Raw genomic sequence first — 13,214 nt, 5'->3', positions numbered from 1 at the left:
AAACACTTATTTCCCCTAAATTTAGGGTATGATAATACTGCAGTGGCAATATAGATCTAATTAGCTTCTTCTTAAAGCTTTACTGAGGCATAATTTACATATAACAGAATTCACCAATTTTCAGTATACAGTTTGATGAGTTTTACAAATGTATATAATTTATATATGGTATCATTTATACCACATAACCATCACAATCAAGATATAAAACATTTCTAGTATCCCCCCAAAATTCTAATGTACCCCTTTGTAGTCAAGCCCCTCCCACCTGGCTCCTTGCAATTACCAATTTACTTTATGTTCCTATAGTTTTCCCTTTCTAGAAAGTCATATAAATGAATTCATATAGTGTGTTGTCTTTTGTGCCTGACTTCTTTCATTTAGTATAACATGTCTGAGAAGCACCCATGTTGTTTCATACATCAGTAGTTCATTCCTTCTTACTGTGGAGTAGTACTCTACAGATACATAACAATCTGTTTATCCATTCATCATTTGGCTTCTTTCCAGCATAGTTTTGGTTGTAAAATATATTTACTTTGACAGAAAACAAAAACCTGCCAATATTAGTTCTGAGGTTAAAAGGATCATCAGAGAAGACAAAAACTGGGAGCAAAAATAGAAAATACATTCTAGACAAAAATATGCCTTTAATAGATTCTTTAAGCAGTATCTAGTCATTCAATATTAATTCGACAAACATATATGAACAACAGGTTCCAGGCACAGTACAGGCTAATAGTAATATGGAGATGTTAAATGGAGTCCCTCATATTCTGTTTCAAGGGTCAGCAAACTATAGCTCATGGGCCAAATCCAGCCAGCTGCCTATTTTCGTAAATAAAGTTTTATTAGAACACAGCCACACTCATTCTTCTTTGTATTGTCTATGGTTACTTTTGTGCTAAAATGGCAGAGGTAAGTAGTTTCAACAGAGGCTGTATGGCCCACAAAGCCTAAAATATTTACTATCTGGTCTTTTATAGGAAAAGTTTGCCAACCTCTGGTCTAGATACCTATCACTTAATGCAACAAAAGAATAGTAACTATATTTCAAAGAAAGACAATAAATCTGGAAAAGAATTTTATCTCAGAACACAAATCCAGTAAGTGCTCTGTTATCTACACCGTACATCTAACTGGTACTTCTGTGCTTCACAAATACAATGAATGGCCAATGTTGGGCAACTAAAGTACCTGCAAGAAACTAAAGTATCTTCTCAATCATCAAAGAAGGATTAAATATATTTCTAATGTTAACTACATTTTAATACATATTTTTTTGAAAATTGGATACACACACACAGATTTTACCACCTTGTTGGAAAAAGGCTTACACTACACAAACTTCAAAATCTTCTCTGTCAAGTTTCCCTGAGAGATATTACCAAAAAAGAATTCGGCCGTTAGAAAACAAGAGCCACTCAATGCTTGCAGTACTGTAATAATAAAGTCTTAAAGCTTTCTGTGAATGGCTGGAATGTTCAATTATAAACACAACTTAAGAGGAATTAGATCCTTAGAAATAAACAATGCTAGCAGCATGTGCAACGTGTGCATGAGACTATAATCCTGCTTCTTCAATAAAGTGAATAACTCCAAAAAGATGTTATCATTTTAAAGATCAGACCCCTGGAACAGTCAGAAATATGAGACAAAATAGGTAAGATGAACTACTACACTCAGTCTGTTTCACCCATTTAGAACAAATTGTTCAGACAATTTAGATGCATAGTTTCTAAACTATATATTTAAAAAGAGACTCAGGAGTCTGGCTCCATGGAGAAGTAGTTATACTTTCTTAGCAAAAGGAACAGTAACATTATGGAAACCTTTTGCAATCTCATTTAGAAGTGGTTATGTCAGCAAACAGTTGGACTTAATCAGCAGGCTACTGACAGCAAGTCATGATCATAAAAGTTCTCTAACCTTAGTCATGAAGGGCTTGCTTTTTCCTCTCTCATTAACTAGGGCTTTTAAGATTATTATATTTGCAGGTTTCTCCAGCGAGATCCTAGGGTGACATCATATGCTATCATCCTAAGTGGACAGATGAGTGACCTCCCAACAGGATGGTATAAGTCAGCAGTCCCAGACAGAGAGGGTGCAAAGTTTCCTTTTCACAAAGATAGTACAGCATTCTTGAGTGCTCCTGCCAAAACTGGAGCACCTAAGTAGTGGGGTCTCTTAGGGGTATCATTAGGCAGTAAAACAAATACATTTCAAGTGAGTTAAGAAACTACTTTCAAAAAAAACCAACACAGCTAAATTTTAAAAATAAGTAAAGAAAGGCCTTTATGATATGCTGCCAAATGTTTAAAAATATTTACAGGACATTCCTAGACTAATGTGTAAACTAAGTTTGAGTCTCTGTGGAAAAAACTTGAAAAAAATAAATAAAAAATAAGAAAACTACAAGTCTCTCTGATCCTGAGAGATTATATGAGATCTAAGGGAAAACTAGATATGACTTATGGTAACACGTGTACCATACTTGCTACCCAAAGAGTTTAAACATTAACAGGAAGTCCCTCAACCTCACATGAATGAGGTTACTGATAAATATAAAGGGCCCCACTTTTAAGAAAAGACAAAAAAGAAAATATAAGCTAAAACAAATTCCTTAGAAAGTAGTAATTCATATCACAAAATGATTCTTCATATTATACAAATGATTCAACTCAAGAATTCCCTTACATGGTGGGTATTTTAGCTCATTTTAAAATTATTTTATATATCAAAAATTTATTAATGTGCAACTTGGAGTGACCATCTCTTCTACCTAAAGCAAGGTACATATATCTTCTTTTCATCTCTACAATTAACAAAAAGCAAAATACACTACTTAATCGGGTTAAGTGTCTTGTCTAAGTCCAAAAATAAGTCAATGACAGAACTGTGCATAAAATTCAATTTCTGGACTCCCTATGTAATAAGAAGTGAATAGCAATGTAAAACTACTAGTAAAAGGCTCTAAGAAAAATCTGCCTAATGACAGGCAGATTTGAAGACAGCCCAACTCTGAGCACCCATAAACTCTGAGAACCCATAAACCAAAACATAAACCCCATTTGGCTCTGAATATACAGTTAAGTACTATTCCTGATGCTTTGCTACCATCTCTGATGAGGGTGGTAAGCAAACAAGCAGAGAAAAGAGCCATGTTAATTTTAAAACTAAAGCATCTCTATCAAGAGAAAAGGCTGAGAATCAGAGCCAATGTCCATTAAAAAAAGCGTGTGTGTGTATGCATATGTAAGTATATATATACATGTATGTGTGTGGAGATATACACACACATCAATCACACATAAACCTTCCAAGAGCGAGTTGATAAAGTCAGAAAAATTAATAGGCACAAAAAGGTATATAGCTAGAGATCACAAATACGGTAAAATCACAGTGGGGTGCTTACCAGGACACACGGTGATTTCTTCTGCAGAACTCTCTGGCATAAGGATTGAGCTTCTCTTGCTGATGAAAACAGTAATGCTGAAAAAGAACCAAACCCCAAATGAATTCCCGGTAAAATAAATCAGAACACCAGGGCAAAAGCAATGGTGAGTCATTCACAAAGCCACAAGTAATCTGATACGTGCTGCCCACTACCACAAAAGCACAGCAGGGAAGCAAGGAATCAGTAGTGAAAAACTCCAGGCTAGAAAAAGGAAAAATAAACATGCTTACAACTTCAGTTCCAGTGAAATCACTGAATGAAAAGAACCCCCTTTTGGAATCTTCAAAGGAAAGCTGAAGGGTAAGGACTATCTATGAATACCATATAAGACAAAAAACTCCACTCCAATATAAGGATGTCAAAGGTGTTTTACAGCCTCCATCTCAGCCTTCTGAAAGGTAGAAATCTGTAAACTCCTAAGAGAAGATATGGAGATTCTCCTGACAACACACTAGCTTTTCCCTCACTTTGCAGTTAAATTTCCTCTTTATCTCAAGATGTGGCTTTCCAAGCAACAAAAATAAGATACAATTCCAAACTGCCCTACAGCAAAAATCTGCCCACACAAGTTGAATATCTATTCTGAGAAAAACATAATTATGAATGGTTTACTCTGCCTGTTCATTGAGTGCAATCTCTTCCTGACACAGGAACACATGGCTGAAAGATCTGAGCATCTGAGCTAGCCCTCTCCTGCTTCATAGAGCTTTACAATTAGTCTGATCAAGTATGCAAGAGGACACTTAAAAACACAAATCCTCACATCAACCAACTACCACAGAGAAGAGAGATTAACCACCACTGATTCATGATAAATAACTAAATCCTGATAGGAAACCACAAGTGATTTCTCTCTCTAAATAAAACATCTCATAGCATTTGTTATAAACCCAAGTCAGACACAGTTTACTCCACAAGTAACATTAGAGCTTCATTCAAAGGGTCCATCACAAAACAATTTGCTGACATTTATAAAATGGGCTAATCAATTTGAAGGCAAACCGCATTGCCTGCAATTCCAACTCTCTCCTGGTGACAAAGCATATAATCATTCATTAAAACCCACATCTGCTCTGCATAAGGCTCACCACAACAAAGCATAGAGGCCTGCAGGAAGCAAAGGGCCTACTCCAGTTAAAACCACTTCTAAAACTGTCTTAGCAGGAGAATCAAACCAAAGCCATATTCCTCAGCTCAGGAAGAAATACCTAGTAGTATCAACTTAACCAAAGGTCTAAGAACACCACCTAATTTATAGGAAATGGCAACTGGGCCTCAACTTCCACATGGGAGATGAAGGTCACTCAACACAAAATTAAGCTCTTGACTAATCCCCAAAGGTCAACTACCGGATAAAAGGGAAAAGTAATTGGAAGCCTGATCCAGTTAATAGTGCAATTTGTAGCCAATCAACCACTATATATTATTAAATATAATATGTAATATTATGTATTATTACCGTCTTCTGACTTAAGACGGTAACCCCATCAATCAATCAACAAGAATTGAGAAGGTAATGCAAATACAACCATTTAAGGGAAAGATGAGATACAATCAGATTAAAAGTGGCACAGGACAGGGAGTGAGGGTGATACAGGTACTGTCCAGCCTGAATAATATGAAGGCATCAAGAGGATGAAAGTCTTAAGAGCAGACTTAAAAGATATATACGGTTTGGATATGCAGATGAAATAATCATAAGCAGAAGGAACAAAGAGAGAAAGGGGATGGGAAGACTAGAAAGAACATAAAGAAATCAATCCACAGTCTTCAAACTGGCATAGGAAACTAGTGTAGTCAAGTTAAGAGAGTTGCAGGATGTAACCACTTTTCAGGAATAGTGTAAATGGGATTTGTGACAAGATGGCTGGATTGGACAAGAAAACCCCTAAGATCTCTTCCACCCTAATATTCTAGGCTTTTACGCGATGCATATATGAGAACTGGGAAATAATGATTTCTCCTAGCTTGTGCTTATAAAAGAACCAAAAGACCCCTGGCAAGCTGTCCCTATACAGTCTCACTTACGTGGTTCATCTTTCTTATTCTGGCACCCTCAGAGAAGAATTCAGACCCAAACAACACATAATCTTACCTTTGTGAGGCAGGTACAGAGTTTCCTTCTTCAGAAGTTTCTTCAACAAATAGCCCTTGGGAAGACTGCAAAGAGAGACAACATCCTAAATATAGAGGCAGGCATAATTGGTTTCTCTTCCTTTTTAAAAGAAATTTAAATTATTTAACATTATCACTCAGCAATTAGCAATAAGAATAAAACATTTTACGTAAGTCAGTAAGTTTCAGTAATAAGAGCATATCCTGTGGAGTCAGAAGACTAGGATTTGAATCAAAAATAAATCACCTATTAACTTTGTAATCTTAGGTAAGTCACATCTGAATCTGTTTCCTCATCTTAAAATGCATATTAACGATTGCCTCACAGAGTGTTACTGTGAAAATTAAAAAGATAATATATGCAACGCACTTTGTAAAATGCAAGATATATAAATATCAATTGGTGAGTCAAATGAATGATGATTTCAGAAAAGCAGTTACAAAGCTTTTAGTGTGGAAGGAGGAAATATAAAAAAAGTCCAGTTTTCAGTGGAAATACTAACTTGGGAAAAACACTGCAATCCATGAAAGAAGTCTCCGGGTACAAGCAAGCCATAACATAAGACATTCCAAAGGGAAGGTTACAAAGATTCCTGTTGCTACAAAATCTGCCACTATGGTTTTGATGTCTGGCTACAGGAATATGTTTTAAGAAATCTAACAAATAGGGATTGGATAAGCGAAAGATTATTTTCTTTGATTAACGGTAGAGTTGGTACACATGTCAACTCATTAAAAGTAGGTGCACAGAACAGAAAAAGCAGCTACTGCTGCCTTAGGAGGACTTCTGAGGCAGTGCCTGGGCTGTGAGGTTTCTTCCAATAGAAGTAAAGCTGAAGTTTTCAGAGTCTCCTAACAGGGTATAAATAACCTAAATAACTTAGGCATCTCTCTACCACTCAGGTAAATAAATGATGAAATACACCAAAAAACAGAAATAGCTGAGATGAGCCTTCAGTCAAAGGGACGATAAAGCTGTACAATGATTGGGAACGTAGTCATTATGAAAAATGAGGGCTGAACAAAACTGTCAAAAGGACTAAAATACAAGAGCAATAAATACTTCACCTGACTATGTGTTTGAACAAAGTAGTGACAAAACACTGTTTCATTCCTGATCTCTCAAAAAAAAAAAAAGGCGGGGGGAGAGGGTAAATACTAACACTTAGTGTCCATTTAATAGAATTTTACCTTCTTAGCCAATGAAGGCTTGGGCTTTAGAAGCAATCAAGGTACTAATAAGTTATAAGATACCTACACCTCTACTTTAGGCTAAAGCATCACTCTACCTTTCCCAGTAGAAATTTTTTTTTAATTTACTCTATACCTATTATGTGCCAGACCCATGCTAACCACTTTAGATGCAATGTCTCCTTTAATCCTCACAAAAAACTTCTGAGGCAGAAACTATTAAATTATTTTAGGAATGAGGAAAGTGAAACTTTGACAGGTTAAATAATTTGCCCAAAATCAAAGAGGTGGTCAAAAGTGGAGCTGAGACTTATCTGACTCCACAATCCATGTTCTGACCATTACTGTTATGTTGTTTACTCAAATGATGATCTTCCCAACCACTTCAACATAGAATCCCAAGAATGTCTTAACTTCAATAAATCATTTTTCATATCTCAACTAACACCTCAATGGCAGTAATTGAACATAGGGTAAAATTAAAGTAAGGTTCTTCCACAATATGAAAATAACATAGCAAAAAAAAAAAGCAATAAAATTTGATTAGAATACCCAAATCTAAATCAAGGTGAGCAGGGAAGCAGAACAGGAACGTAACTGTAACTAAGGAGGCTGCGGCCTAATCAAGATATTGCACTCTGCCTCAAGAAATAATATGCTAACGGTAAAGGGATAATTTGCAACAACTCTAAAAAAGAAAAATCCAAAGATCCAGAATCAAGCAGTGTCTTCCACACCATGGCCTGGGACGTGAAAGTGAAGAGACACATCGTCTGGTCACCACAGAAATGTCCTCTGTTATCAGGCACACGTAGCTGTAGCTAATCAGGTCTTTCCATAGACTAGGTGAATCATCCCTTAAAATTTCCATTTTCTGATTACTATTTCAGCTTCCAGATACCTTCACCCTAGAAGGAGGTACAGTAGATGGTAGACCTAAAGTATTCTGGTCACTGAAAATGTCTCTTTCATTTGGTGTGTAACTGTCATTTGGTGTACATATCAGCTTGAAGTTTCATTAGTCAAAGTCAGTTCCCACACCCCCACAGAATCTGGTCATTTCTGGAAAATAAATTCCAGTATCTGGACTGAAAAATTACAGATCAGACCCTGAAAAGCAGTGACCACATCAATATACAAGACCCTTCCACCTCCCTGCTGCAGGGCCATCAAGATGACATCTCCATCTTCATTAACAACTTTCCTATTGTCTGTGATGCCAGAAACCAGTTATCATTTGATTCTAAAGTTTTTATAACCTTCATACAGACTAAATATTTTGCCCCAAGGTGAATGTTTTTCTGAGTCCCTGTTTCTAGGACTCTCTTGCTGTCTCTATCAACCAAGGCGTCTCAACTGTGGGCAGCTCCAGCAAAGCCATAATCAATAGAAAATGTTTAACACAAAAATTGTTTCTAACACAGTTCCTGAAAGCAAAAGACCAAAAGGTGAAATTACAATCATAAGACTTTCATTATGTGCCTATAAAATTAGTAAGTTTATTTCTGTTTGTTTTACTTTTTAAAGATATTATATTCTGTTAGCAAGGCTGCAGTGAACTAGGTAGGCATTCTCATACATTGCTGGAAAGAAGGAATAGAAATTTGAGCAACCTTTCTGAAAAGCAATTTGGCAACAAATAGCAAGTCTTTTTTTATGTTCATAACTCTTTAACCCAGCATTTTCTTGCTCCCTATGCCTAAGGACACTAATTTTAAATAAAGAAAAGTTTTATTTAGAAAGATGGTTATCACAACCACAATATCCAGCAATAGGAAAACAGTGAAAATGTTATGGTAAATTCATAAGCCAGAATATTATGTAGTCATTAAAAATGAAATCTATAATTAACTTTTAACATCATAAGAAAATGTTTACAAATACAATAATTTGATCTAAACCATACAAAAAATAGGTATAGAAAAAAAGATGAAAGAATACATCACTGGACGGTAGGATTGTGGATGCTTTCAACTTTATTCCTAATACTTTTCATCATTTTCCAATAGTTCTAAGTGATTTCTAAAATTAATGTTAATGATCACACTGGATACTTACTAGGTTGTCTGCCCAATCTCCTTTTACTGAAGACTGTCCGTCACCCCTCCCATGGCATTCCAGCAGTGGGCTCACAGCCATTTGTACAATTTGACACATACTCACTTCGGGACACAGCCAACAGAGCTGGCGAGGGCTTACTAAACCCAAATGGGCTGTAAGTCCTTTCCTAGAAATTTGAAACTGGAGTTGGGAGAAAGCAAATCTCCTGTAACCTGTATTTAAGTTTGGGAGCTTGTAGGATCAGTGTCTTCCACCTACCATGTGAAACAGAGAAGCAAAGGAAGCCAGTCTGCAGGGAGAAAAATGAAGCAGATACAATACAGCAGCGAGATACAGAAAAACTACAGACAATTTTCCAGGCCCACTACCTTCTCCAGGTTTGGTTACCATCCTGTTTTAGAATTTATGAGGCACGCTGTTTCCTTATGATAAAGTCCTCTTTTTTATTCAGCTAGTTTGATTTGGTTTGTTGTAGCCAAATAGTACCAATTAACAATATTATTTTTACTATTTGGTGCCCTGTTCATGAAGATAGAGAACTTCTACCTAGCCTTTGGCTTTTCCAAAGGCACTGTTTTCAAACCTCAGAACTTGAAACAAGTCTATGCTCTAACACTCTGGCCCCTGGGATCTTTCAGAAAGCTAACAACATGAATTACAATAAATTATTAAGTGTTCACTCTGTGGAGTTAATTTATTCTTTTAAGGGGAAGCACCTCTGAAGTGCAAAGAACAAACAAAACGTGCTATCATGAGCATAACCTAACTTTCCTTTGGAAAAGAGGCAAGTCACTAGAAGAACTGTTAAGGAAAATGCTTTCTATTCCCATCTTTCCAGAATGTGAATGAAGAAGGCTGCTAGGGAAGAATGTTTCCCACAGGTATCCTAGATGAATGACCTCTGGTCCCTTCAAGAGAACAACTATCATTTATTGAGTGCCTATAATCTCCTAAGCATTATATTATACTAGGCATTTTATATAGTAATTCACTGTAATCATTAAAACTACTGCATGAATTTCTATTCCCATTTTCCAGATGTAAAATCTGAGATTCAGAGAGGTTAAATGGCTTGCTCAAAGATACACAGTTACTAAAATACAAAGTCGAAATTCAAACTTCAAATCCACGCTATGCTATGAAATCTCATAGCTACCATTTCTTGAACCCTTACTCTGAGAGAGACACAAGTAGGATAACAACAAAACCAAACCAAAACCTCAGAGTCCAACAAGAGAAATAGCAACAAAAAACAGTATAGTCATAAAACAGAATACTCTTTAAAATTATAATTTATAAAAAGTTTGTAATTATATGATTGGTTTATAATATTCAGAGAAAAAAATAGAACATAAGCATACATATCTATAATGTAATCTAGATATGTCAGAAAAAAAGTGAAAAGGCAACCCAAATGGCCCCAAACAGGGGATTGTTTTCAGTAAATTATAGAAAACCACGACAAGCAAAATCAGAAATATACCATTACATGGGGGGAAAAATAAACTGGAACACTATATGCACTTCTTATCACAAAGGACCACCTCCCCTAATATATAAAAGGTGCCTAAAAACCACAAAAAGAAAGATTATTGAAAGAGAAAAATGCCCCTAAGATCTAAACAGACAGAAAAGGAAATGTAAGTGGGTTTCAACTACATACATAATAAGAAAAATGCAAATTAAGACTGCATTGAGTTACTATTTTTCATCTCTCAGACTGGCAAAGATCAAGAAGTCTTGATAATTCTGTATTGGTATGGCTATGAGGAAGCTGGTTCTCATACACTGTAGTGAGTGTAAATTTATACAACCTCTGTGGAAGGCAATTTGGCAATAGCTAGTAAAACTGCAAATGCATATATACTTTGACCCACCAATTAAATATAAAAGAAATTATCCTACAAATATCTCCCATGTGGATAAAACATCTCCTGTAGAAGAGTAATCGCTGCAGCAGTGTTTGTAATAGTAAAATACTGGAAACAACCTAAATGTCCACCAATAGGGGCACTGGATAAAACACACTCATCCATACATGGTGTATTACACATCCAAAAAAAAGAATAAATTCTTTATCTATTGTTATGGAATGATCTCATAGAGATATTAAATGAAAAAAGCAAGGTACAGAGTAATGGCGTGGCGTATGCTATCATACATGTAAAAGAAGATGAAGAAAACAATATATACACACATTTGCCTGTACTACATAAAATATCTTGGAAGGATACACCAGAAACCAGTAATAAAGGCTGACTCCAAGGAGGGAAACTGATGGGCTGGGGAAGGGGATAGGAGATAGACTTTTCATGTATATCTTCTTGAATTTTGAGCCATGTGAACATTATTACCTATTCAAAAACTTAATTTCTTAGAAATAATAAACATTTTAACACACAAAATTTATGGTATATCTGTATGACAGAATGTTGTCAAGTATACTTAATAAACAGGAAAAAATATAAGATAAACTATTAAGTGAGGAAAGGAACAAAGCTTATACAGAAGTCTTCATTTTGTTGAAAAATTAGAAAAAATATTTTATATGCATATAAATAATGATTATTGCCTCTTGGTGGTGGGATTATGGGTAATTTTTTCTTCTTTACACTCCTCTGTACTTCCCCAATTTTCCGTAGTGAGCATGTGTTACTTCAAAAATCAGGGGGAAAAAAGACCACAAAAAGAACAAACAGCTAAAATAATCCTTGTTTAATCTGTGAATAAATCATCCTTAATCACAGCATCACTGACCCTTACCTGACCATGACTGGTTGTTGGTTCTTCCTCCAACAAAAGTTTCTCTTTCAAGCTTTTAATTGGGCTTTCTTGGAAATCCTTGGTTTTTGAGTGCCAGACAGATGCCCTAGACTCCTGCCTCTCCTCTTTGTCTTCATCTCCCATATCTTCTGAGATGCCTTCATTTTTTTCACTAGCCTGATCTCCTTGGCCACATTCATTCTGGATCAGAGAAGGAGGTCTAGGTAACACTGGTTCCCCAAACTCTCTTTTTTTAAAGAGCTGCCTCTGAGCCATTTTCAGGCTCTTTTGATAAACTTCCAACTGGCAGAGAATGACCTTGGTATACTGGTTAGGGTCTACTCCAGCAGGGCAGAATGGAATACCCCAGAAGTAGTGCACAGTGCCCCCAATGTCCTGGAGACCTTTGGCATCTGCTGGGGTAGGCAGGCAGTGCCTAGATGTGTCCCCCCTACCCTGGGCAGCTTTGTGAAAAGCACAACCCCTCCCAGTACTTTCCTGTGGCTTCCCACACTGTGTGCGCTCAGCCAAGCGGCCAGTACATCTGTCAAAACATTTAACGTTCTCATTCTCAAACACTGGCTGGCTTGACTGGTCCCAGCTTCCTGAGCTGCCAGAGACCGGCTCCTCTTCAGTGTTTTCAGTGTGGTCCCAAGGCTCCTCTCTTTCCTCAGCCTCGTTTCCCTGACTGATAAGTGAGCCTTTAAACAGTGATGGAGGTACCAGCTGCCATATGCCTGTAGGGTATTTGAGAAAAAGTAGGGCTAAGGACAAACTTTTTTATTAAGAGGGCTTGGCAAGTTATCACTTACCAAGAATTACATAATGTGGGTAAAAAAGGCTCTTCTTTGGATTTAACCAAATGTTGGCTTTTCCTTGAAGACAAAACTATGCTGGATATTAGAGAGATCTCAACTACTTTCTGATTTAACCTCTTTAATACCACCAAAGGGATTTGGGGCATTTCTGTCTATCTACTCTCAGCTTGAGATCCCTGTGATATGGTTATACGTGATGAGTGGAAGGAGTCAGAACAGGGAGACATGCCTTCAGTGGTCCCAGAGTCTGTGGTTTTCTCTTGGTGGGACTGTGAAGATGGTCCAGTGGCCACAGGTCGAGATCTTGTAGCAGAAGCATCAGAAGGCCGGCAACTCTGAAACAAGTGATCCCACACCAGACCAGGTTTATTATTAAAATAGCTATAAATGAAGGGTCACAGAAGGACACAAAGGGGAAGCCACTGTCCCTAAGAGATTCTCCTCTCTAAAACAGAGATGCTCAATTCAAATGAATTCCACAGCATGTACTGAATGCCTACTATGTGCAAAGTGCTGTTCTAGATCACTACACTAAACCTTTTTCTAATATAGAGAGGTGAATGGCATAAAGGATGGCTCAGGACCTGGCACTGGCAAATATCCTTCACATTTAAAATAATTTCAGTTACATATATTCAAATCATGATTTAACATTATCTGAAAAATTTTAAAACTGCCCATTCTTTCTCTCCATAACCCACCTCTGGTTCTCATTCTCTTTGCTCTCCCCACAAAACAGGAGAGGTAAGCACCCTATCTTGTTCCCTTTTGGTTTCTTGGTACTTGGTAACTCTCTTTAGAAGCTGCCA

General features: G+C 36.8%; 1 protein-coding gene across 9 annotated transcripts in view; it reads right to left on the bottom strand.

Annotated features, from left to right (window-relative positions):
• UIMC1 (ubiquitin interaction motif containing 1) overlaps positions 1-13,214 on the bottom strand; it is a 141,784-nt gene that overhangs the window by 37,773 nt on the left and 90,797 nt on the right. For all 9 annotated transcript variants that reach the window (XM_070570279.1, XM_070570278.1, XM_070570280.1 and 6 more), the window contains 4 exons: positions 12,635-12,740; positions 11,588-12,324; positions 5,553-5,617; positions 3,416-3,492 (listed from right to left, as the gene is read on the bottom strand). In XM_070570279.1, coding sequence (XP_070426380.1) covers positions 3,416-3,492; positions 5,553-5,617; positions 11,588-12,324; positions 12,635-12,740 — 985 coding nt within the window. The remainder of the gene's footprint in view (positions 1-3,415; positions 3,493-5,552; positions 5,618-11,587; positions 12,325-12,634; positions 12,741-13,214) is intronic.

The sequence above is a fragment of the Equus przewalskii genome, chromosome 13, assembly GCF_037783145.1.
Source record: "Equus przewalskii isolate Varuska chromosome 13, EquPr2, whole genome shotgun sequence".
Lineage (NCBI taxonomy): Eukaryota > Metazoa > Chordata > Mammalia > Perissodactyla > Equidae > Equus > Equus przewalskii.
This window is presented reverse-complemented; position numbering and strand designations above follow the sequence as displayed.